A 24,182-nucleotide genomic window follows, 5' to 3' on the forward strand; every position below is an offset into this window, starting at 1 on the left:
ATTATTACAATCGCTAAAGATCAATGCAAACGCCGCATAACGGTCGTACATGTGTACTGGTATCCTGAAAAAGCTCCCCCTTGATGCCACTGTCCAGCATCGGCATCAAGCACGATGACTTATCCACCTTCATATCATACATATTCCAGGCAGCGCTGCACAAGTTGATGCGCGCAGGCTCAGACGTCGCTGACATCCGATCGGGTATTCCAAGAAGCGTCGGAGTAAGACTTGTAGGTATTCTAAACCTGGCTCATGGAGGGACCACCACGACGGATGCCGCCGCGCAGGTTGGCGCCGCTACCGCGTCCATTCATGATGTTGACGGCGAGTGTGGCGACGAAAGCGGCCCATCCGAACCAGAGGAAAGCGGTAGTAGCCTGGGCTTGACGGCAGTTCTGCTCGGTGTCTGCGGAGCTGTTGAGGACCTTGTTGGAGCGGGTGTATCCCTGATGTATGTTAGATTATGCGCTTAGCGGAGAGATCACAAACAACTTACGGCATTCGAGCAGCTGTGTGCGCCAATGTATGCGGGAAGCGCGACGGCGGCGCAGAAACCGAAGAGGACGCTCAGTCCGTCCATGGCAATGTCCACGATGGGGATGCTGAACTTCTCGATGAAGGATGTGGGCAGGAAGTATAGCAATGTGAACAACCACCAAACACCGACGAAGAGTGAGTAGTTGATGATGGAGTGGGTTCCGTTCCATGCGCGGGCGATGTTGTTGCCCATGAATGCGGTAACGAGAATGGCGCAGATCAACTATATCATGTCAATAAGGCCCTTCGATGAGTCAATGCCATAGACGTACCTGCCAGGCGCGAAGGCCCATGGAAACAGCTCTTGACACCATTTTGCTGATGTGTATATGTAAAATGCGGTGGTTGGGTGTTGTATAGATGCAAACAAACTCAAATTCGTCGTTTCTAGCAAAGCGTTAGGTTTGCGGTGGAGATGAAATGAATCGGGTGGCTGCTGTAGATGAAGGCGATCTGCTGCCAGAGGGCTGGGCTGGGGCTGGAGAATTATAGCAGTCGGCGGCTGGCGGGAGGAAGCGGGTCTTTGTGGCAGCGTCATAGGACCCTGGGCGACCAGCAGTGACGTATGAGGGTCCAATCATCGCTTCCACCTCCGGAACTATCGGTACTTGCCTTGTTGGTAGCGCCGATCACGACGTGCGGATCTTCGACGGAAGATGGAATTGGAATTGCTGCGTGGTGTTTGTTTGCGATAAAGGCCGTCGTTCGCGCGTGCATTGCTCGAATACTATATATGATTCCACGTTGTTACGCGGCTGTTCTCCTGGTTGCTGCGCAACAACAGCGATGATGCAAGTCGGCACAGGGATGTCCATCAGCGCTATCAGCCACTGCTGACGCCCCTAGGCGCCTTCGCTCGCATGACCGCACCGTCACCCTAATTCTTTTCTCCGAGGGGGCTACTGCAGTCTTCTACGTAACAGCTCGTGCTATGACATGCGCTGCGGCTTCTGGACCGTCGCCGACACGTAAAGTTTGTCTTGACGACATGAGGTTTGACGTTGATTTTGCACGTGGAGGAGGTTTGGATCTGCGGATACTCGCTCCCCGGATCGACGACGTGATCGCCATCGTTGCGCTCCGTGCGAACTGTTGTATGACGCGGTTGGACCATGTTTGCAAATCGTCCTCGCACGAGCATTGCCGGCGAGCCAGTCATGGTTTTATGATGTAGATGCCATGTTTTTGGATTGAAAGGTCCTCGCAAGGGACATACTGTTGCAACTTGTGCGCTTTATGGTCTTGCATGATATCGTGAAACGTAGCGGACGTGTTTTGTTGGGAACTCGGCCCTTTCGCGTTGTTGACGTTTCTCAGAAACCTTCTTTGTGCCGTCGAGCATGCGAGTGTTTTATCGGCAACGCGACATCCTGGCGCGCAGACTTTGCTCAATGTGGAGTGGATTAGTAACATCAATCCATCACGCATTGTCTACATGTCAAGTACAAAGTCAAGTACAAAGCCCAGTCGCACGCCTCAATCAAGCATACATGTATCATTCATCTACATAGTAATGTCCAACCCGTATCTGTATTGCAAAGACAAGAGTCTCAGTCTAGGCGACTTTTTCAGATTGGCCGTCCAGCTACCCATCGCTGCCCGAGAGAGCAGGAGGGTAACATGGACGCATTGATCTTCGACATTCCTTCGACAGCGCCAACAAGCGGCGTGTACCAAGTCACCCCCTCCCATACCAATGAAAAGGCTTTGAGAAGGTGGCTTTATGTCGGTGGTGCGAGAAGGACTCGTTGTAATCCTGTGAAGCAGACGCAGACGGTTCGAAGGGAGATAGCGCGGCATCGCATGAGCTGTCTCTCGGAGGAGGAGCTGAGCAATGTCCTCGAGCATCGGCCATGTTTGTGTAGCCGCCCGAGCTCATTATCCTCATACCGTTCTCGACTCGAGGCTCCAATGTAGTCCCAAGGTGGCTGTTTCGCTCCGACGAAGGGCACGCACATCGAGCTTGTAGTCACCATGCGTGATCGACGACCGTGGAGAAAGAAGGCAGGAGCCGGGTGGATGGCCATTGCGTTGCGGGGGCGGTGGTGATGGTGGTGTAGGAGGCACGGAGGAGTTGGAGCTGGAATTTTCAGCCAAAAAGTGGTTTGTGGGCCGCCAAAGGGGTCAAAGCGGAGGCAGGAGGCCGGGGGAGGCGGAGCAGGCAAACCGGCAGCTCGCGAAGAGAATCCACAGGGAAGGCGGCAGTTTGGGAGGACATCCAGGAGACATTGACCTTCTTCAGCACCTTCACAGCAGCCTGTTTGCCGCCGTGAAGGTCAGTGCTGGTTGCTGCACCCTTTTGGTGACCTCGATGTTGTCCAGCTTTACCTTCCTGGCTGCCCAAGGTCTGGCCTCATCCCACAGACAGAGTCCTAGCACCACCCTCCTTCCCCTGCACGAAAGGTAAAGGCGGAGGTCATGTAGAAGCTCTTGATCATAAGGTGACTTCCCTTATACCCCTTGTCATAGTGTTGTGATGTTGTTATGATGTTGTGATGTTGGCCTTGGTCCTTCCGCGGGCAAGCGCTGGTGTTGTCCGTGATGTTGCTCGAGCCTCGACCAAAACCTCTCAAATCACCCCACCCCCTTGAGCCCACCAACCCCCGATCCACCCTCTGCGAAGCCATCAGGAGGTTGTGATCCTTCTCTTTGAATGTGGGCTGCCTCGACACCCTGCGCCTCCGCCTCGGGGGTTGAGCGATGTCTTCTCGACTTGGGCAAATCGCTCCCTCAATTTGCAACCACAAGACTCCCGCCGCCCCGACGGCGCATACTCACCTCCTTGATAGACACACATACCACAGAGAGCTCTACCAACAGTATAGGAATGACAACATGCTCAACGAGACCGCTCGCGGCCTCCCCGCCATAGGTACTAGACGGCAACCCGAAGAAATCACGCCCTCCTCTTTGCCTCCTGGCGGAAGAGACTTCGACGAATGCGAAAGAGACAATAACGCTTCACACCATCGACCACCTCATAGCAAGGGAGGCTGCCATTCCAACGATACTCCGATGCCTGTTTAGAGACCACCGTACGCGACTCCGCAGTCAGAGCAACAACAACAGCTATCCTCGAAGACGGCGGCAGACCACTCCAAGGCGCGCACCACCCCGGAAATGCTACTCTTGAATACAAAGGGCTGGCCAGACAACAAAGAAGCTGAGCGGAAGCCCTCTATACTCCGCGACCATGATTGCAACACAGCCTGCACACGACGACGAGGCATCATGTTAACGCAGTCACCACCTTCGGAATACTGCTCTTGGGTATAGAAAGCTAACCAGTCAACACAGAAGTAGGTTGGCGACCATTGGACTCAACACGAACAGAGTTCATCCCTTGAAACCAAAGCGGCTCTCGGAAGCGGACACCATAGTCGAACAGACACAATGACCAACCCCGCGGGGGTCCGCCCAACGCCAGGACGAGGATACTCGTTGGCGGCTTCTGGGCCGTACCCCGCGCAACTGCGAACGATACCCCTGCGAGATTCGAGTCGACACAATACAAACGCCACTCTCGAGGTTGGTGTGGCTTCCTGTGGTAGGCTGGGACATCAACAAGGCGGAGAGTGGTCCATGTGTACGCACTTTGCAAATACCATCAGGGAGGTCCAATACGAGCATGCACCAGGCATCGCCACAACCATGCGGGATATTGGAAGCCGAGGGGCATGCTACTTGACCGGGACGCGGATCAGAACATCGGGGCAAGGTACTTGCGATGCCGTTTGGTGACAGCCGGATGGCCTCCACATCGGACCGAGCACTTGATCGGTATCCCAAAAGAGGTTCACAAACGTCGGTTGCGACAGGGTTCCTTCGAGTTGGGCAGCCTGGTCTGTGGCAATACCATACGTACCTTAGAGCAGCATACAATGCTGGCAAACATCCTGCAACGACAAACAGAATTCCAAAAGCCCACGGCCGAAGAACGAGCGACCGTTTGAACAAGGCCCCAGCCGGCGAACAGACGTGCGGGCGCATCGTTGACTGGAGGTACCGCGGGGCTTGGTTGTCCTCAATAACGCCAATGCTGTGCGCAAAATGCGGGGTTGTCAGGATGCCGCGCAGCCAATATGCAGAGCCGAAAGAGGAGACTGTCCAACAGCATGCCGTGCCTCGTGTGCTCGACACCAGCCAAAGACACACTGTAATACCCTGTCGGCTGCAGATGGCGAACATGTCGCGAACCACTCAGGAGTCTTCGCGGGACATGTTGGTCGTTAGCTCCAGGAACGCTCGCTGTGTAGCCATCGGTTGCGATACGTATATCAAGGGCGGCGTCGAATAGGAGAGGCCCAGACGTGTCCACAGAGATCAACGCGCTGAGCGGGGCATGCCGCGGGTGCGTCAAGCAGCTAAAGAGCTTAGTATTGAGGCCATGGTTGTCGTCGAGACCGCGTGACCTGTTACACTCTAGGGCTGAAAGTGTCCGCAGTGCTGCTTAAAGCTGTTCCGGGGTGCGATAGCCTGACGGGGATGCAGCGTGACTGATGGCGCTTGAAGCGAAACAGAATGGCGTGCAGCAAGCATGAAGCCCTAGAAGAGAAGGGATGGATGTCTTCCGACGGGCCCAACCGAGTCCAGACAGAAGAAATGAGGGGTTCGTTGACGAAACCCCAGCCATGCAGCCCAACGCATCGTCGATCAGGAATTGGGCTAAAGAAGAAGGATGAATCCTGATGAAAGTCGATGAAGCTGTGTTGTCGAGAGGTGGTTACAAGAGGTTTGACGAAGGCCGACGGTTGGATGAACCGGGCCCTGTCCGGCGAGCTTCGCTACCCCCCAACAGCGCAGCAATTTGCAGGAGTTCGCCTGAAGCATACACGGCTAGCCAGAGTTGGGATGGCCGTCTCCGCATTTCCTGCGCAACGACCCTTCACAAGCCCCTGACCCTTGGCCAGCCCGGTGAGCTGCAGAAGCCTCAAAGGCGTTGCATGTCTGCTTGTCTCAGAGACTTACGTCTCGTCTCCTGTAATGAGCATCCTGCCTCGTCTTCCTCCTCTTGCCTCCCTGTCAGCCACATTTCGAAGTCTTTGAGATCGCCGTAAGCTCGCCGCGCTTGGGCTGGTGGAGTCGTCTCCTGATCTGACAAGGCGCGCGGAACGCAGGGTGTCTGCCGCGTCTGCTTCCCAACGTTTCGAACGATCGCCAAGGCGAAACTCTGCTGCTGTCAGTCTGGCCTCTGCGGACGGTGCCCTCCCTATTATATTCATCTGTTCTGCCGTCCATGTCAGAGGGCGACATGTGCTTGCTCTAGTAGTCGCACGTCCATCCTCCGAATATTTGTCCTTGATCTGCGGGACAGCCTTGGGTTTAGCAGCGTGGCGCTTCCCCACACTCCAAGGACCCGGTGCCTTCTTGCCGATCCTAGGCTTGTGTGATTCCATGCGACGACTGATGCCATAGCGGATCGTGTTCGTGTTCGATATCTTCGAGAAGAAAGACTAGGGATAGACTGGTTCAAGAGTTTGGCGCTTGGTTTGCGACGTTTTGAGGTATGTCTTCGCCGATCTGCGACGGTTGTGCCCGCGCAGCTTCGTGTCGCAGAGCTTGGGGCTCTCGTCCAGTGCTAATCGGCTTCCAAATCAGTTTGTTTGAATAGAGTCATTGTGGGATAGAATATACCAGGTATGTATCCCTTCCTTTGGCATTCCGCGTCGTGCGCACGTCGTCGTCGCGCCCGTCTGCTGCGGCGGCGGGTCTGAGGCGTATCCAGGCTCTGCGATGTCGTGCATGTATATGCAATTACCATGAGGCTGACGATGTTGGATAGGATATACCGCCCTTCTCCCGATAGATCTGCTTTGGGCATCGAGCTCCGCGTCGCGTAATTCTCTAGACAAAGTTCTGTTAACTAGGTAAGCAGAGTCAGCCTTTCTTTATATCTTTTCCTTACTGCAGCTGCTCTCTTCGGTGTGAGCGTCCCTGCATACGGTTCTCAGGCGCGCTGTTCGGGGGCGAGTGGTGTTGTGGAAGATGTCGGGGTATGTACCGGCGTTGGCGGAGTTGAGGTTGTGCGGGAGCAGGTCAGCGCCGTCAACACCACGCACTGCATCACGACTCTGGACATGCAGAAGCACCCTATTCGCCTCGGAAGAGTCTCTGTAGGATGTCATGACGGGTAGAGTTGCTTGCATCAAGTTCTCGGGGGTGTCCAGATGGTGTGTGTGGGCGGGGCGACAGCAAGCCAACTCTCCTGAGCATTGTCACTCGAACAGCAGCATCATCTCATTCTACGTTCCTACGAGGAGGATCATTGGGAGCAATTCAAGCTTTCTGCTGTCTTCATCCTGTTATTCTTCAGCGTGGCCTCTTCCTGGCCCCTATGTTCATTGCTAAGACGACTGGCCGACAGTAATCTCTAAAGCCATCCGTGCACGGCGTTCCTGCCTCGAGCATCGCCAACGGTCTTTCCTCCAGCGCTTCAAGGCGGTAATCAAGCCAGCTGACTGTCGCCTTTCGGTGCTGGCTCGTAAAACCCCGCTGCTGGCGTCGTTTTCTGCTTCCTTCTTCCTCCACCACCATCTTTCCCATCATCTCACTCCCACAACCCTCACCACGCCCTGCATCCGATTCTGCTTGCAGGAGCGGTTGCTTCACGGCTTTCTACCACCCCTAAACGTCCTGAAGTGCCGCATCAACACCATACACGCTGTCTTCAGGTCGTCAAGTACGCATCTAGCGATAGACACATCTGCTTCCGAAATCTACAGTCCAGGTATGTATTCTCATCTCATCTCATCTCACCACCTTCCGCTTCTCGGGCACGTCCGGCGCTCCCGTTGTTTGCATCGTGGTCTGGCCGCATGCCATCAGAGTGCCCCGCCCTTCACCTACGCTGGCTGGCCACCTTCACCGTTTGCCCCCACGTATGCCCTCACGTCTACCTTCACCGCTGCCTTTACCTCTCTCACCTTTAATACCCCGCTCCTTATCGCCCCTTCTGATGACGTCGGCGCTAACATACTGCGCGTTTGCGATTAGAGGTGAAGGCGACATAAAGACACACTACCCGCCTAGACATTACATCTTCTTACACCCTCGACCACGCAACATAGCATCTACCCTGTGCATCACAGACATCTTCCGTGTGCAGGTAGTGTGCATCAAGACACCCCCCTATTCATCCCCATTCCAACAACTCTTCAAGGTACGTCAAGCCACTGTCCTGTCATCCATGACAAAGAGATCACTGACGTCTTCAAGGTAGACCATCCATGATGAGTAATAACCCTTACAACCGCGGCTTGACCGTCGGTGGTTCAGCGCTCGAGAAGTCGAAGTTGCAACTCCGACGTCCCACCCCTGACAGCGATGTCTTGGCGTCCAGCGACGACGACCGTGAGCACGTACCAGTCGTTACTCGCCCTGCGCAAGGCTCCTACCCTCTTGGAGTTCGACGTCCTTCCTCTGGTTGGCTCCAGGACATCCAGCCCAACCGGAAGTTCTCGCTGCCCTCGGTGTCGTTTGCCGGCTCTCAGCCCACTACGCCGTCACTGGAGCTGCCCCAACAATCGCGGCCTTCCACGTCGTCGTTCCCTTGGAATACGCCTAGCTTCAACGGTTTGAATCGCCCGAATAAAGAGATCGCTCCCTCCCCTACTTCTGCTTTTGCACCCACCGACAAGCCTATCCCCTCTCCCACCACAGTTGAAGGCGACGACGGTAACGGTATTGGCTTTTTGCTCAACCAGCAAGCTCCCAATCCCTTCCGCAAGGCTGTCCGTTCCCAGTCCTATAGCATAGGTCAAGGCGACATCGAGCACAGTCCCGTCAGCCGCTTCTCGCGTCAGCCAAACACCAGCGCCAACCTCCGCCACCGTCCATCCAAGCCCAGCCTTCTTGGTGAGTCCGCTGTCGGCCTTTCGCAGCTGCGTGAAGACGACGCCGACGAGATCGAGTCCTCCAACGGCTCAGAGCACGGAGTCCGCCTGCCCGCCGGTTACTGGGAGCGTGAGCAGAAACAAGCATTGCTCAAACAAGCCGCCATGGAGAACGCTCGCGCCCGCAGCAGGGCTACCTCCACTGGCTCCCCTGTCTCCCAGCTCCAGCAGCAGCGCCGCAAGACGACTGCCGGTCTGCGCAACACCTCTTACAACGCCGCCGGTGAGTATGCCATCGAAGAGCTCGACGACACTGAGCCTGCGGTCAACCGTCCTGCTCCAGGCCTTACCCGTCGCTTCAGCGAGCACGTTGGTGTCCTCAACCGTGATCACGAAGTCGAGATCGTGGACAGCCCTCAGAAGCCCCAGTGGACCACAGGCAACATCTCACCTGCTGAGATGGACCCCCTCGGCCGCCGTCATTCATTCGCCCACTACGGTAGCTACAACTCAGCCATGCCGCTCTCAACCTTGAGCAACACTCAGGAAGAAGAGGAGGAGTACGTCTCACCGCGCCAGAGCCCACGTGGCAACAAGGACGACGAGCCCTTCGACGCCTCTGCCTACTTCACTGGCTACGGCCCGGCCTCGCGCGCTATCAACTCCTCCGCCATCTCGGCAGCTCACCCCGATCCTGTCGTGCCCAACATGGCCATGTCTGCTGGTAACCCCTACGCGGTCCCTCCTAGAATCGGAAACCCCACCCGCCGCTTGTACATTGTCACCTTCAAGTGCTCTCGTGCCGACATCTACTACCTTTACGACAACACCGGCCTCGAGATCCGTCGTGGCGACCTTGTCATCACCGAAGGCGACCGTGGATGCGACCTGGGCCAGATCACACATGCCGACTTGACCATGGAGGAGGCTAAGAAGCTCAAGGTTGATGCGAACGAGGAGCACTTCCGCTGGCTCGTCATGTTCTCTCAGTACTCCCTGGCCGGCACCCAGAACGACTCCGGCATGCTCGGCGCCCTCGCCCGTGCTAACGGATTCCCGAACCCCATGAGCCGTACCCCAGTGACTGCTTCGGGAGAGCCTGAACCGTTCAAGCCGAAGATGATCAAGCGTCTCGCCCAGGCCCATGAGATCTCTGCGCTACGTGAGAAGGAGGGTGGAGAGGCCAAGGCCAAGCGTCTCGGAGCTCAGAAGGCCGCTGACCACAAGCTGCCTATGGAGATCCTCGATGCTGAGTACCAGGCGTAAGTCAAACATGTTCATGTTGCTCTCATCATACTAACATCTTCAGTGATTACCACAAGCTGACCTACTTCTACTACGCCGAGTCGTATGTCAACTTCAACGAGCTCGTCACCGACCTGTTCAAGCAGTACAAGGTGCGCATCTGGATGTCGGCTGTCAACCCTGCCTCCGTCGTCAACCCTGCCGGCATGTCTCAGATCCCCCCGCCTTCTGCTATCGGTCCTGGAGCCATCATCACATCCAACAGCGGCAATGCTTCTTCCTCCGTCGGCCCCGGCTTCGGCTCCAACACCCATCGCCCGGCCCAGCAGTACGGTAAGTCCATCGTCGTCTCCTTGCTACGTGTGTATGATTGCTAACTATTGCTCAGGTCAAGCTCGCACCCAAGGCAACTACGGTAACTACGACGACGGCTTCCATGCGTTCTCCCACCAGATCCCGGCCTACCCTACCCAGCCCTCATACAACATGCAGCCTTGGTCCCACGGTCAGCAGATGCAGCAGCAGATGTACCGTAACTACTACCCCAACGTCACTGCGAGCGGCAGCCCGATGAACTATGGAGCTGGAGCCTACTATCCGCCTTCGACTTACACTTCGTCATACGGTGGAGGGTATGGGCCTGCTACAACTACTGCTGGATACGCTGCCTCGCGCAACTACACCTCCAGTACCGGCCACGCCTTCGGTCATCAGCATCACAACGCGTACAACGGTGGCGCTTCGTACTCTGCTGGCGGTGGCTACACCAACGCCTACGCCAATGCCCAGTACACCTCAGCTGCTCCTGGAGGATACTATGGCGCCTCAGGAGGACGTGGTCGCCCCAACACTGGCGCTGACAGCACCTTGAATGGTGCCATGCACAACTTGTCTTTCGGTAATTGAAGAGAGAATGGACTGTCAGGTCAAGTTCTCTTCAAGGTTTCTTTTCGGTTTTTGATCATTATATGGTATTTCCTTTTCATTTTCCCTTCACCCATGATTCCAAGGCTTATGTAGACTGCCCGGTGAGGCAAGTCATTTCCCCTTCCTGATTTTTCTTGATTTTTCTTGCTTTCACCACCAAAAATTCCCCATGAATGCGTGTATTTTAGTTATATATCATGCCTAAATGGCGAAATGAGAATGCTTCTGGCACCAAAAAACTGTCTTTTGTGAATGTTGTGGTATCTGCCAGGCCCATATATCAGGTTTGAGATGACCCTGCCAAAGATCACTGAATACCTCCTGGCCTAATTTTCGTGAAGTGTTTCAACACCTTGGCTACCTCCCGGCACCCCAGAGATAAAATCCCTGAAGCCCGTGGGCTGATTGAGTACCTCCCGGCCTATGTTTCAGGATTTTTCTGTAAACTAAAAATGTGATGTCGCCTTCACGCCTACCTCAGATATTGACACCGGGTGGCACCTTCCTCACCAATCTGCCATATCATCTCACCTTTTCACATACCAACCCTACCGTCTCAATCATGGCGCGCCGACATGCCTCACCCGCGCCTGAGAGCCAGCAAATGCTTTCACTCAGTCGTCTTCTCGAGAAGCCGAAGAAAGATGACACGCAGATGAAGGAATTCCTCGCCACGATAAATGCCGATCAGAAGAAGTACAACGCACTACTAGCACAGCGAAAGCTCCAATCGTGAGTCGATCTCTCATCATCTGCAATGCTACTCTAACAGCCACTGTAGCGAGAAGGAACAAGAGCGCCGTCGCGAAGAACTCACCTCCACCCTCTTCGAAGCCCTGCAAACCCCCAACCGACCAGCCAAGGGCAACCCCGAAACCTTCGCGAGCACTCAAATCGCAGGCAACGCAGTCTACACCTCCGTCACCAGCGTCCTACGCGCATCCGAGGCCCTCGTCAACGAATACCAGAGACTAGACGGCATGATTGCGCAACTACGAGAAGAGCAGCCCGACACTATTGCAGACGCATGGAAGCAGGACATCGAGGACACGGACAAGCAGCTCAAGAAGGGCGCTAGAGTTGCGCTGAGGAATGTCAAGAAGGTGCTGGGGGCTGATGTGGAGGACTCTATGATGACGGACGAAGATGGCGATGTGGATATGGAACGAGGCGAGAAGGTTGAGCTGAACTATGGGCTGCAGAAGAGTCTGAGGTATGCGGAGAGGGGCGTTAAGAGGATGGTCAAGGGATTGCCGATGGGTGATGGCTGCTAGGTGTGAGTGGTGTTGTGATGTTCAAGGCGATGTGTGGGTGGGCATGAAGAAGACGAGGTGCATAGGCACGGCGATGGTTCTGACCATCCGTGGTAACAATGCAAGCACCAGCAATCGACGGATTTTGGAGAACTTCCTAATTCGGGGTATACTTCGAACAGCGCAGAACATCAGCGTCCGACCCGCGCAAGAGCGACCTCAGAGCAGTTCTCATGAAAAGACACCAGATATGAACGCTTCGTCACTCTACTCTCGTCACATACAGCCACACAAGAAAACCGCCTTCGCACTTGTCTTAGGATTTGGTGTTCGCACCTCCTCCGTCAGGCTCGGCGGGGCCATGTTCTTCTGACCGACTCGTGTCAGGCTGCGCGTTGCCTCGTCAAGCTAGCGCCTCGCACGGCCCCGCCCACACAGTGCGAAATACCTGTCGTATCATCTTTTCGCAACCTCCAGCACGACAGCGTCGACAATCTACTAACCAACAGTCAAGGTACGTCCCTCCAATATTGCTGAATCTCGTCGGCTCTATACTAACAATACCGCAGATGGGTGCCCTCAAGTGTAAGCGCACACCGAACACCGCAATTGCCCGCTCGTAGCTGATCCGCCGTAGATGTCGAAGAACTTCAGAAGAAGAAGCAGTCGGACATGATGCGCTTCTTGATGCGCGTTCGCGTACGTATAACCGATTGAGCTGGACAAAGGACTCTGCTAACATTGCAACAGTGCTGGGAGGTATGATTATCCCGAGACCCATGTCTCAATTGGTGTACTCGTTGAACTTTGCTGAGAGTGCATCGATAGCTTCGCCAACTTAAGGTCATCCACCGCGCAAGCCGCCCCTCGCGCCCCGACAAGGCCCGCCGTCTCGGATACAAGGCCAAGCAGGGTTACGTTATCTACCGCATCCGCGTCCGCCGTGGAGGTCGCAAGAGGCAGGCTCCCAAGTACGTACAACCGAGATCTTGAACAAGAGGACTATGCTAACATCGTGTTCTAGGGGCGCCACCTACGGTACGCATCACGCAATCGAATTGCTATCGAACGAGAGACTGACAATCGAACAGGAAAGCCTACCAACCAGGGTATCAACCAGCTCAAGTACCAGCGCTCTCTCAAGTCCACCGCTGAGGAGCGTATCGGCCGCCGCTGCGCCAACTTGCGCGTCCTCAACTCCTACTGGATCAACCAGGACTCGACCTACAAGTACTACGAGGTCATCTGCGTCGACCCCCAGCACAAGGCCATCCGCCGCGATCCTCGCATCAACTGGATCACAAAGGCCGTCCACAAGCACCGCGAGGCTCGTGGTCTCACCGCCACCGGCAAGAAGAGCCGTGGTCTCGGCCGTGGACACAAGTTCAACAACACCACTGCTGGAAGGAGGAAGACCTGGAAGAGGCACAACACCCTCTCCCTCTGGCGCTACCGTTAAATGCATTGAGCATATGGTGTGCTTGGTGCAACGTCTGGTCGATTGTTTTCAGCGTATGGGCTGGCGTGAATGGCATAGGGTGTCCTGGGCTACGTAGCTTCCTAGCAGCAAAAAAGCTGTCAGGACTTTCAAAATCATACCGGATTCATGATCTTTACGAAGACAACACTTCAGTTTCTATCTATTGCAACGTGAGATGTCAGGGCTCAAATGTGAAGATGCTGCTGCGGTTGAGGATGGCGTTGTATTGGCCACATTCGGAAGGATCGAGTGTGCCTTGGTATAGCCAAGAGCGAATACAGGACTTTCACATGGGTCGCTGACCGGTACCGGTATTGGTAAGACAGCTGCACCATCGACGTCAGACGCACGGCAAAACCAAGATTAATGCGCTGTACTCGCTGTGACCGTTTCCGTGCATGCTTGGATGATTGCGACATATATGTTATTCGAGAGTCCAGAAGGAATTAATACAGGGTTCTTCTCGTGGCCAGGTCGGGCGTTGCTAAGCGTTGCCGTAGGCCCCTCTCAGCCAAAACATCAGCCCAAAACACATGCAGAGCACCTCGCCAGCGCAACAAGCGACCGCAGCTCCAATAGACGCAAAGGGTAACCACACTCTCTGCCACACTGACGACATGCGGCTGACAGAGTGATTAATCCAGACTTTTGCAGTTTCCGTGGTTCAGCTTCCATTACCATGTTCCGACGTCCACGCGCAGCCAGCATCATCTGAGCAGCACTGCCCTGCCACACGACAAGGCAGTCAACGGGCAACCCCCACCAGGCTGCTTGACGACTAGAGCTGCCTACAAGGGCAGAGTGCGCGCACTGTGCAACCTCCCGCCAGCCTCTTCACTCCCGTCTCTTCGCGAATACCGCCGCCATGGTCAAAGCCGATGCCACGCGAAACTACTATGCCGACCTGAAGGTATCCCCGACGGCCAGCGAGAACGAGATCCGCAAGGCTTTCCGAACGCTGGCGCTACAGTACCACCCAGATCGAAACCCCGGACGCGAAGCCGAATTCGTCGTCCGCTTCCAAGAGATCCAGGCCGCACACGAGATACTATGCGATGCCAGCCTACGAGCCAAGTACGACGCCGACAGAAGGAAATACCGCAATGTATCTGCTCCTGGCCACACTCCCAACACACCGCGAACGAGACCGCCGCCGCCTCCGAGAAATGCATACACGACAACCACCCCGCAAGGCTCGTACTATCGCGCACCTCCGCCGAAACCGCAGCCGCAGGCTCAGCGCCCTCCCCCACCGCAGCAACACCATAGCACATACAACACCGGTGCGGACAGGTTCTCGGGCAGGAACTTCCGCGCGCCACCAACAGCGCAGCGACCGGACACAAAGGCCAGGGATGCAGAGGCTCGCGCGAATGTCTTCACGGCATGGCAGAAGATGAAGCAGCCACGGGGTGAGGACCCTCGGCAGCACAATCCAAGCGCCCAGAGCAGTCCGCACACCAATCCGCAGAACAACCCCAATGGCACCCCCTTTGGCCGCAGTCAGAGCACCAGGGTCCCATCGTCCAAGACTGGGTTTGACCCATCAACACCAGGCGTCGATGAAGGCCAGGCACGGTCAGCGTATAGGAACTATGCCCGTCCGGCTCCAACCCCACCCATGTCCACGACTCCTGATATGGATAGCCATGCCGACGACGTCCCATACTCGGAGGCCAACCGCGTTCGCACACCATATCACTCCCATGTAGCAGGCGAGCGTACCTCCATGTTCGAAGGCCTTGGGCGGTCGTCCAGTGTGCGCAACTCACCAACACACTCGCACCGAGCAAGTTATTCGCAAGATGGGGGCGCCTTCTCAGACTCGGGTCGCAGAACACAAGGGAAGAAGGCCAGCGCGAAGCCGAACCCATTCGCTCACGGATATCCCGACTCTAGCGACGAAGAATCCGACTCGGAAGCGTCCAACATCGGCAACAAACACCGTGACCCTCCACCACCACCTCAAGCCACAAGGCCGCCTCCGCCAACCTGGTCAGAAGGTAACTTCACGACTCCTGATTCGAAACGACAGAGCAACGGCGTGCCAGGGAACATACCCAACAGCTTCAAGAGCAGGAGTGAAGAAAGCATCAACTTGAAATTCTCGCCTTCGGACTGGCATGGCAAGTTCGAAGGCAGTGGCAGTTACTTTGCTCCTAACATGCAAAAAGGTGCCAACGGAAAAGGCCGAGCCTCTCCAACCCGCGGCAGGTCACAGCGCAATGCGACAGACCGCAACCCCTTCAGCACGCGGCCGATGGACCCGCCTCCCGTTGCACCCAACGGACAGCCAATACCTCCTCCTCCACCGGGACCACCACCGGGTGTCAACTTCGCCCCACCTAAGATGGCGCCACACACTGCCAAATTCAGTCCTCAAGCCTGGCAAGAGACGTTCAAGGATCCGAACTGGGTATACAATCAGGAGAAGGAGACATCGCCGCGTCGACCATCAGAGGCTACGAAACGTCCAAAGGCTGCCCGAAAGGCTTCGGTACAGCAGAACGGGGCGTCGAAGCCCCAGGAATCAACCGACTCAGCTAGATCCAAGTACCAGGCCTTTGCAGAAGAGCCAGCCAATGGTGATGTAGATGCCATGGATATCGACCCTGTCCCACCACCAAGCGCGAAGCCCGCAAAGAAGGGAACGCGTACATCACCAAGACTGAACACGGCAGGTGCACAGGCGACACCGAATGGCTCTGCTACTGCACCTTCTTCTGCGACCACTGCAAAACCACCAGCCGAAGGACTGAACGGTCTTGGTCCAGACTTGATCAATCCGGTCGTGGAGCCTCAAAACAACGGACTTTCCGGCTTGGGATCTGTAATGGATGCTCTCCCTTTTCCTTCCGGCGCATCCAACTCACATCCCATCAAGGCAAACGCTGCAAAGAATCTTAAGTATCCAGATATACCTCGTGCACCTATTCCACCTACCAAGCTGGATGTGGCTTCCGTAAACACGTACTTCGACCACATGGGCGTTTATGTCAAATCCTACAGAGCGTACTGTCAAACCCTTACTAGCCACTTTGCTGCGCGGAGCAGCGAGATGGAGGATTTAGATCATCACTTCATCCACCAGCGCGGCGAGACTACCAGGGGAATTGGGTTTGCGAGCTACATGGCCAAGATGGAAGAGGATGAAAGTGTCATGGAAACATGGAAGCTTGCGCAAGAAAAGCACATCACTGCGCTGCAGCAGTGTGCCGATGTGCGGAACAAGACCATGAAGTTGTACCAGCCCCTACAGACCTGAGCCTGGCGCTTTGTCGCTTGCTTTAGTTTGCAGGTGTGCTGACGTGTCCTAGAGCGGCCCGTTGCCAAGGAGAGGGCAGACGCCGGGACCTTCATGACGTTGTCGAAGAGCTGCAGGAGTTCACTTTGAAAGAGACGCAGTCCGTTCCTACGTATGCGGCAACTTCGCGCCGACGCACGTCTAGTTCAGTTCTTGGTATGAGGATCTCGAGTGCGTTTCGCACTGCTGCACGCAGTCCGCCGAATATGGACGGCGGTATCGAGATCTTGACAGGTAGAAGTGCGCCAAAACCTCAGCCACTGCTGTCGAGGAAGAAGAAATATCACGTTCTTGGGTAGCGATGGCGTTTGGGCTGAGCATTTAATACCCCCGCTGCAGCTTCCAGGTTGCTACGTCATTGGATGTCTTCACGGTTGTGCATGTGTAATTGTAGTAATATAGATATCGGTCAGGGTATAAAAAGTAGGAACCCTACAACGTAGTCTTTGGATACACGTAACAACTTCTTACTTCCCTGCATGTCACCCGCACCCTGGATCTGCATCTTGCGCGAACTTGACTCCCGCGGTTGCAGCGCATGACGCCCGCCGACCCGAGGCAGATTAGCAGTTAGCACTAGAAGCACGCGCTTGTGCGGGCGGAAGAATAGACGGCTAAACAGCACGCCGAACTTCCATCCATCTCTTCATCCACAGCGGACACCATTGTACCGCGATTGAGCAATACTAAGTGGTATGACCGTCTTGGATCCAACTGCAATTTGCTTGGCTTCAGGATAGCCGTCCCGCCGGGTAAATAGGACAGCGGCTGGCGGCATCGTGGGGCAGACTACCCCTCCATTCATAAGGGCCCATGGGGAAGGGCAACGTATAGCTATATAACATTGCTGCTTTTTTCTGTTCAATTCAATTATCTATCTCAATATCAACCAAAAACTCAAACACATACATACATACAAAAACACACAATCATGGCAGACAAAGAACCAATCGTAACCCACGTCTTCACCGCCGACCCCTCGGCCCACGTCTTCAATGGCAAACTCTACGTCTACCCCTCGCACGACCGCGAGACAGACATCGCCGACAACGACAACGGCGACCAATACGACATGAACGACTACCACGTCTTCAGCATGGAAGAAGTCGGTGGCCCCGTCACCGACCACGGCGTAGCCCTCAAGCAAGAAGACATTCCCTGGGTGCAAAAACAACTCTGGGCCCCTGACGCCGCAACCAAGAACGGGAAATACTATCTCTTCTTCCCCGCCCGCGATAAGGAGGGTATTTTCCGCGTTGGCGTTGCGAGCGGCGATAAGCCAGAGGGCCCGTTTAAACCGGAGGCTGAACCTATCAAGGGGAGTTTCAGTATTGATCCAGCGAGTTTTGTGGATGAGGATGGTGAGGCGTATTTGTACTTCGGCGGGATTTGGGGTGGGCAGTTGCAGTGTTGGAAGACAGGCAAGTTTGTCCGCGAGGACTATGAGAGTATGGAGGCGTCGTCTGGACCGGCGCTCTGCGCAAAAGTAGCGAAGCTGTCGGATGACATGACGACTTTTACCTCGGAGGTGAAGGATGTTGTTATCCTTGACGAAGCCGGTCAGCAGATCCAGGCGGAGGACCACGACAGGAGGTTCTTTGAGGCGGCGTGGATGCACAAGTATAATGGGAAGTACTACTTCTCGTACTCGACGGGCGATACGCATTTCTTGTGCTATGCGATTGGAGATAGCCCGCTTGGACCGTTTACCTACGGGGGAAGGATCCTCGAGCCGGTGATTGGGTGGACGACGCATCACAGTATTGCGGAGTTCAAGGGGAAGTGGTATTTGTTTTACCATGATAGCAGTTTGAGCAAGGGGGTTAACCATCTGCGGTGTGTTAAGATTAGGGAGATTGTTTATGATGAGCAGGGCAAGATTAAGCTTGCGGAGAGTCAGCCGAAGGTTATGTAGAGGGGAGATTGGGTGGTGGTTGCGATGCGTTGCTATGTAGGATGGATAGTAAGATGGGAGGATGGGTATCATCTCCACCAAAAGAACTTCTTTATCCAACTCCACTTTCCGCGTCGTTCAACGGGGTATCTTCCCTGCTTCACGGGTTCCTCTTCCATTGTCGACAAGGAAACATCATCCCTCACTTCCTCACACCTGCTCTTCCTCTCCACCGCCCTCTGAACCTTGCCCTGCCGTCTCTCCTTCTTCCTCCGTTCTATCTCACCCAACCTCACCCTAATCTCTCTCGCCAAAGGACACCTCAAACACCTCTCATCATCCTCCTTCTCCTCAACACCCTCCTCAACCACAACCCCCTCCCCCCTCCCCAACACCCTCTCCGCCTCAACCCCCGCCTCCCACTCCCCCCACCCCAACATCTCCATATTCCTCACAAACCACATCCTAAACTGCTCATCCGGCAGCTCGCAAAACGGCGCCGGAAACTGCTCTTTCCTGATACTTGGATTAGACAGTATGTTGCCCATTTCCGGTACTAATCCCGCGCCTTGAATACGTTGTCTTGCCCAGCTTGTGCCGATGGAAGAGCAACTAGCCGGTACATTGACCTTCTCATACCGAATCAGTTTGTCGATGCGGAAATCGCCGAATTGAGGGTATATGGGGCCGTCGCGGTATTCGGTCTTTTTTATTAGGAGGCGGGGGAATGTGGTGGGGGCTTGGAAGGGCATTTCGACTAATCCTCTTGCTTCTAGCTTTTTGGAGGGGAGTATGCCGCGGGGGTCGAGGGTGTAGTAAGCGGAGTCTTTGAAAATGTGTTTTTCGCCCTTCCATTTTGGGGGCGAGGCGACGGAGTCTGTTTTCCAGGAGGGCGGCTTGGAGAGGAAAAGGTTTTTGCTGATGGGGGCGTAGATGTTTGACAGGGCTTCTGCGTGGAGAGGGGTTGTGGAGAAGTTTGGGGTGTGGAGGCGGCGGGTGGTGGGCAGGCCGGTTTTGGGGGGTGTGGTGGACATTTTGGGTGGTGCTCGTCGGCTTTAGTAAGAGTAGTAGTAGTGAGAAGTTTTGGAGTTGAGAAAACTTGTGATGTTTGGAAGTATGTGCGGCATGTCAAATATATATTTGGTGTCAAGTTGGTGTTGTGGCATATTGCTCATGTCTTTCCGTGGTTGAGTTAAGTGGGTTGGCCAGTCATGTCTCTCCTAATAGTATCAACTGAACTTCTTTCGCGGATTTGTAGGATACCTCACTATTTCTGTTTCCCAACCAGGGTAGCAACATGTTATCAGAGGTCTTTCGCTTGTTGTAAAACGTGGCTACCGTAGTTGCCTACCCCATGTATCCACTCTGCCGTCGAACACCCAGAACTACTTGAGATGCTCCAAGCCTTATCGAACCCACCCCAGATGTCAGCACACCCACAACGTCGTCTCGTGACATATCCCACCCCTTCTCGCCCTGTCCGTCCCTTCACTCAAACACACTAAACGCATATATCATAATGTAGCCTCCCCATCTCCCAATGATGAACCGTCTGGTCAACCCCATGTTCCCCGTCTCGAAACTTGCATTTCGGTTGCTTGCCTCCACAGTCATCCCGATGACAGGCATGTCCAAAATAGCAGTGAATTCTCCGACAAGCAGCGCCATCTAGACAAGGCTTTATCTGACATATGAAACGCAAGACGCTCATCATGTTTTCGCTGATATCGCTATGATCGAACGGACATTCCACATCATCACATCCGTGGGAGCCCAGGTGGAAGTTGTTGCAGCATGGCTGGCCCCCGTTCCCGTCTACATGAGCTTTAAGCTCGTTGAAACAAGCTTTGTTCGGTGCCGATATGATGGTTGAGTCGACACGCTGATTGGATGCGTTGAGTGGCACGTAGCCGGGTATAGACTGTATGATAGCTTTCTTGTGGTTCGTCCTGAGGAAAAGTAATCCTGGCCAGATCATACTAGCCATGAGAACGAATTTGCACTCCGTGTCATTGATTGATGCAGCCAATCTCTCTGCGAATGGGTGTTGTTAGTCATTCTAAGTGCTTCGTCGCAATACCGACTTACCATCGCGAGCTCGGACTAGACCCCCGCGCCCATCCACGGACACGATTTTACAGTCTTGAAGTCCAGCTAGGTCATCCTTGAACTTAACCATTGGATCCACGGCACCGGCCTTCGTCTGCAAGACATAGGCATTCACTTTCAAACGACAGGAGTCCAAATCCAGATCTCCGCTACTCTTGTAGTATCGTTTAACAGTTGCGCGCATGGCGAGCTCCAGTGCTTCGGCATCAGTGGCTCTCCCTTCATCTCTTCGAACAAGTTCGACATGGATATTCAAAGATGCGTCCTCAAGCAACAGGAAACTGAGTGCGTCGATAAAGATCTCCACATAGGGTTCGCTAGCCATGGTTGAATTGCTGTAGAAACAGGGAATGGATCTGTCTTTTATATTAGCATGGAGCAGGTGAGCTGGGCATAGGTCTTGTCCAGATGACACGCGACGCTTCTGACCAAGACCACACTACCACTGCTGCGTCTATTCCAGCCCGTGCTGCCCTCAATGTTTGAGCATGCAGGCTATCCCTTTCCCTTTCCCAAAGACACAAGAGATACAACAAAAGTGACTGGGCGATGCTACAACACTCGAGAAACATCATGAAATTGCGCCTAGAGCGGCATTCACTATCAACCAACAGACCCATCCACCCAACAAACACAAAAAGAAAAGACGGCGAAAGCCCGGGATATATAACAGATAAAAGAAACCGCACCCCCTAACAATATCTTACACACTCCTCCACAACATTCCACCTCTTCCTCCTCCTCTCAACCTTCTGCCCCTCCCCCGCCTCCATATCCTGAAGTTCCTTCAGCTTCTCAAAGTCAATACTCTCCTTCTCCTTCTGCTCGTTCTTCTCTTTAGCCTCCTGTTCCAACTTGACCAACTCTTCTATATCCTTGAGCCGCGCCTCTTCCTGCTTTTGCCGATGCTCCTCTTGTTCGTTGAGACGGCCTTGCTCGTTGTCCTGCTCGAGCTCATGCAGCCACACGCCCTTGCCATCGTTGAAGACTTCTTTGAGTTGGGGAAGCGTGCCACACACGCCATCGACTTCGCCCCAGGGTAGCCAGGTTTGCTCGGCTTCGGTCCATATGCCACCTCGTCCGCCGCGGTTGTCCCAGTAGCGATCGCCGCCGACGAGGTGGTTGTGGTATCCGTCTGAAGACTGGGGCGCGCGGAAGTAGTTTCTCAGCATGGCGCGTTTGTGGCCTGAGTACCACAGCTTATCCCAGCTTATGTTGGCGGCGGGTGGACGCTCGCCACTCGAGTGCGAGGAGCTGCTGAGGATGATGGCAGGGACGGAACCGGAGTATGTGTTCTGGATCAGGGGAATGCTTTCCCAGGGTAATTTCCGGCTGGGCAAGCCATCGAGCTCCAACGTAAACTCTAGGTTGTCAATGTATGCTGGCTTTTCATTGGGAGACGGGTTGTGCTCGACGAAGTCGGGGCGCCAGAATGGGGTCTTGGTCTCGTTGAGGGCGGTAGGAAGGGTAAGGTAACGAGGGTCTGGGTCGAAGTGGCTGTATTGTGATAAGTCGGTTGAGTTGTCGTGCAAAATAGGAACGAGTTCGTTTTCGACGCAGTAGTCCAAGGGTTGGAAAAGCGCGTGGGTATAGTCCAAACCGACAGAAAACTCATGACGTGTAGTGTTCGAGAACTCAGCGCTGGCATGCTCCAGTCTTCGCTTGGCTTCTGACGTGCTCGCTCTGCCCGTGAGGTATTCTTTGACTTTGGTACCCGTATGCTTCGATGCCACTTCCTCGGCATCTCTGCCCAGCTGCTGCTCGGCGAAGAGAGTCGCGAATACCGACTGAACCGTCTGGGACTGACTTCTCCCCTCCATAAACTTCTCCAGAGCAAACTGGTACAGCATCTTCAAGTCGCTGGCTGGACCCATGACCATCTTGGAGTGAATAAACTTCGCCGGGGTATCTGATATGCGTCGACCGTTCTCGCTTCCGTATGTGCTGTCCGAGAGTATCGATTGAGGCACGTACTTGCAGGCCATGTCGTCGTTTTCACATATCTTCTCTGCGCCGAACACGATCGTCTGGTTGAACTTCTGGTAGCCCTCCTTGTTAACGCCATACTTCTTCAGCAGCCGCATGTTGGCGTCTGCCAAAAGCCTCTTATACTGCGTGACAATCACATCGCTTGGCAGCTGGAACATCGACTGTTGTCCATCCACGATGAGAACCAAGTCATGGCCCTTCACCAGCTTCTCATTACTCAGGTAATGTAGTGTGCTGTTCAGTGTATCCCTGTCCCACTTGATGTCCGACTCGTATGGCTTGTGTAGCTGTACCGCAGTCGGTGGAGGGTAGTGGAGAAGCATAGCAGACAGAGTCGTCTTGCAGAAGCCATCAGTGTCGCGCTCGGCAGGCATGAGGAGGTGGAAGTTCGGCGTCGTCTTCTTGAGTTTCGGCGGGACGTGGTCGAGTTCGCCATTCTCGATCTGCAGCGTCGTGTTCGAGGGGGTCTTGAACGGCGAGTGTACGATGTCGGGCAGGGGCTGAAGATAAGGTCGCCATGGGTAGTACGAGGAGAAGTTGTGGTATCGTGAAGATATGGCCTGTTGGAGTTAGCTTGGACCTCGCTGATGACGTTCAGTTCTGGAGGGGTACGCCGCATTCTCGACGTCGTCTTCTCTGGTGTCTGTAAAGGTTGAACGTACCTCATGATTCCTCATACCCGTCAGTCCAAGCAGAATCGTGAGAAGTGCAATCGTCAAGACCATCATCCTCCCTCTTCGCGTGCACGCCCATTGTACGGCGGCACTTCCAAACTCTTTGGGCGACTGTGTCGGAGACATTGGCAATGCCAGCATTGCATCGCCTGCCATGGTGGGTGTGGAAAGGAAAGAGCGATTCGACGACCTGTGACTCCCTCGCTGGAAGCGGAAGTTGTCATACTTGGTCGACGGCCAGGTGGGACGCGCTTTCTGTATCCCCTCTGTGTGCCTTCCGTCTGGTGTCCCTGCGTCCCAAACGCCAGGGTCTCAACACGGATAGTCGTCGTCACACGTCACGGTCCGATCAAGAACGCGCGTAATCTCCACTGAGTTGCAGTTGTCTGTTTCGAAACAATGCCGCTGCCATTCTGCACGCGCGCGCGATGCTATCTCCATCACTGCGCGAAACATACTCGAAACGGCTTGTGGGTAGTCTTTACATTTCTTAGAAGGAAGTTGAGTTCAAGAGAAAGTTAGCCACGGACACGGTGATAGGTGTACCCCTGTCTGTCGCGTCGCGTCGCTAATCTCAAGGCGGGCTAGAGGCGGAGCCGCTTCGGCAGTCTTTGCTTTGCAGATCCGATGGATCATCAGGAACACTCGTCATAATTGCCGCTGCACATGGCTGTTCGCATGTGAACTACGTGGGGATCCGCTTATGATTGCTGTAGCTTGGGCAACATCTCCAACAATCATCTGAAGAGATTTCAGGAGCTGCAAATCGATGCACCTACGATCTTCCAAAGGCTAAACATGGCAGCTTACAGCTAGCTTCTTTGATTTTCGAGGCTGACAGCAGAGAAATTGTGTGCTGATCTGATCATCCGTACAACCTTTGTGGAGAGTCGTACGACAGCTGTGTCGCAATGGCTTGCGCTGTGATGGGATTC

At 54.6% G+C, this 24,182-nt stretch overlaps 8 protein-coding genes across 8 annotated transcripts; 5 read left to right on the top strand and 3 right to left on the bottom strand.

Annotated features, from left to right (window-relative positions):
* Nucleotides 1–242: 242 nt before the first annotated feature.
* J4E87_008002 (uncharacterized protein) lies at nt 243–854 on the bottom strand (the record flags this gene model as incomplete). The annotated part of the gene is made up of 3 exons (XM_049379595.1): nt 243–449; nt 500–763; nt 813–854. The coding sequence occupies 3 exons, from the start codon at nt 852–854 to the stop codon at nt 243–245; spliced, it is 513 nt and encodes a 170-aa protein (XP_049230823.1).
* Nucleotides 855–7,769: 6,915 nt separating this feature from the next.
* J4E87_008003 (uncharacterized protein) lies at nt 7,770–10,523 on the top strand (the record flags this gene model as incomplete). Its single annotated transcript, XM_049379596.1, has 3 exons — nt 7,770–9,634; nt 9,682–9,950; nt 10,006–10,523. 3 exons carry the CDS (start codon nt 7,770–7,772, stop codon nt 10,521–10,523), a joined length of 2,652 nt encoding a protein of 883 aa, XP_049230824.1.
* Nucleotides 10,524–11,106: 583 nt separating this feature from the next.
* J4E87_008004 (uncharacterized protein) lies at nt 11,107–11,818 on the top strand (the record flags this gene model as incomplete). Its single annotated transcript, XM_049379597.1, has 2 exons — nt 11,107–11,276; nt 11,326–11,818. The coding sequence occupies 2 exons, from the start codon at nt 11,107–11,109 to the stop codon at nt 11,816–11,818; spliced, it is 663 nt and encodes a 220-aa protein (XP_049230825.1).
* A 29-nt stretch (nt 11,819–11,847) lies between these two features.
* Nucleotides 11,848–13,256, top strand: RPL15 (60S ribosomal protein L15; the record flags this gene model as incomplete). Its single annotated transcript, XM_049379598.1, has 5 exons — nt 11,848–11,851; nt 12,435–12,496; nt 12,626–12,768; nt 12,822–12,835; nt 12,889–13,256. The coding sequence occupies 5 exons, from the start codon at nt 11,848–11,850 to the stop codon at nt 13,254–13,256; spliced, it is 591 nt and encodes a 196-aa protein (XP_049230826.1).
* Nucleotides 13,257–14,142: 886 nt separating this feature from the next.
* J4E87_008006 (uncharacterized protein) lies at nt 14,143–16,542 on the top strand (the record flags this gene model as incomplete). Its single annotated transcript, XM_049379599.1, has 1 exon — nt 14,143–16,542. One exon carries the CDS (start codon nt 14,143–14,145, stop codon nt 16,540–16,542), a length of 2,400 nt encoding a protein of 799 aa, XP_049230827.1.
* A 970-nt stretch (nt 16,543–17,512) lies between these two features.
* On the top strand, nt 17,513–18,496 carry J4E87_008007 (uncharacterized protein; the record flags this gene model as incomplete). Its single annotated transcript, XM_049379600.1, has 1 exon — nt 17,513–18,496. The coding sequence occupies one exon, from the start codon at nt 17,513–17,515 to the stop codon at nt 18,494–18,496; it is 984 nt and encodes a 327-aa protein (XP_049230828.1).
* A 68-nt stretch (nt 18,497–18,564) lies between these two features.
* On the bottom strand, nt 18,565–19,831 carry J4E87_008008 (uncharacterized protein; the record flags this gene model as incomplete). The annotated part of the gene is made up of 2 exons (XM_049379601.1): nt 18,565–19,528; nt 19,827–19,831. 2 exons carry the CDS (start codon nt 19,829–19,831, stop codon nt 18,565–18,567), a joined length of 969 nt encoding a protein of 322 aa, XP_049230829.1.
* A 1,445-nt stretch (nt 19,832–21,276) lies between these two features.
* J4E87_008009 (uncharacterized protein) lies at nt 21,277–23,403 on the bottom strand (the record flags this gene model as incomplete). The annotated part of the gene is made up of 2 exons (XM_049379602.1): nt 21,277–23,133; nt 23,236–23,403. 2 exons carry the CDS (start codon nt 23,401–23,403, stop codon nt 21,277–21,279), a joined length of 2,025 nt encoding a protein of 674 aa, XP_049230830.1.
* Between the last annotated feature and the right edge of the window lie 779 nt (nt 23,404–24,182).

Source organism: Alternaria ethzedia (assembly GCF_023757985.1).
Source record: "Alternaria ethzedia strain BMP 0044 chromosome Unknown scaffold_23, whole genome shotgun sequence".
NCBI lineage: Eukaryota > Fungi > Ascomycota > Dothideomycetes > Pleosporales > Pleosporaceae > Alternaria > Alternaria ethzedia.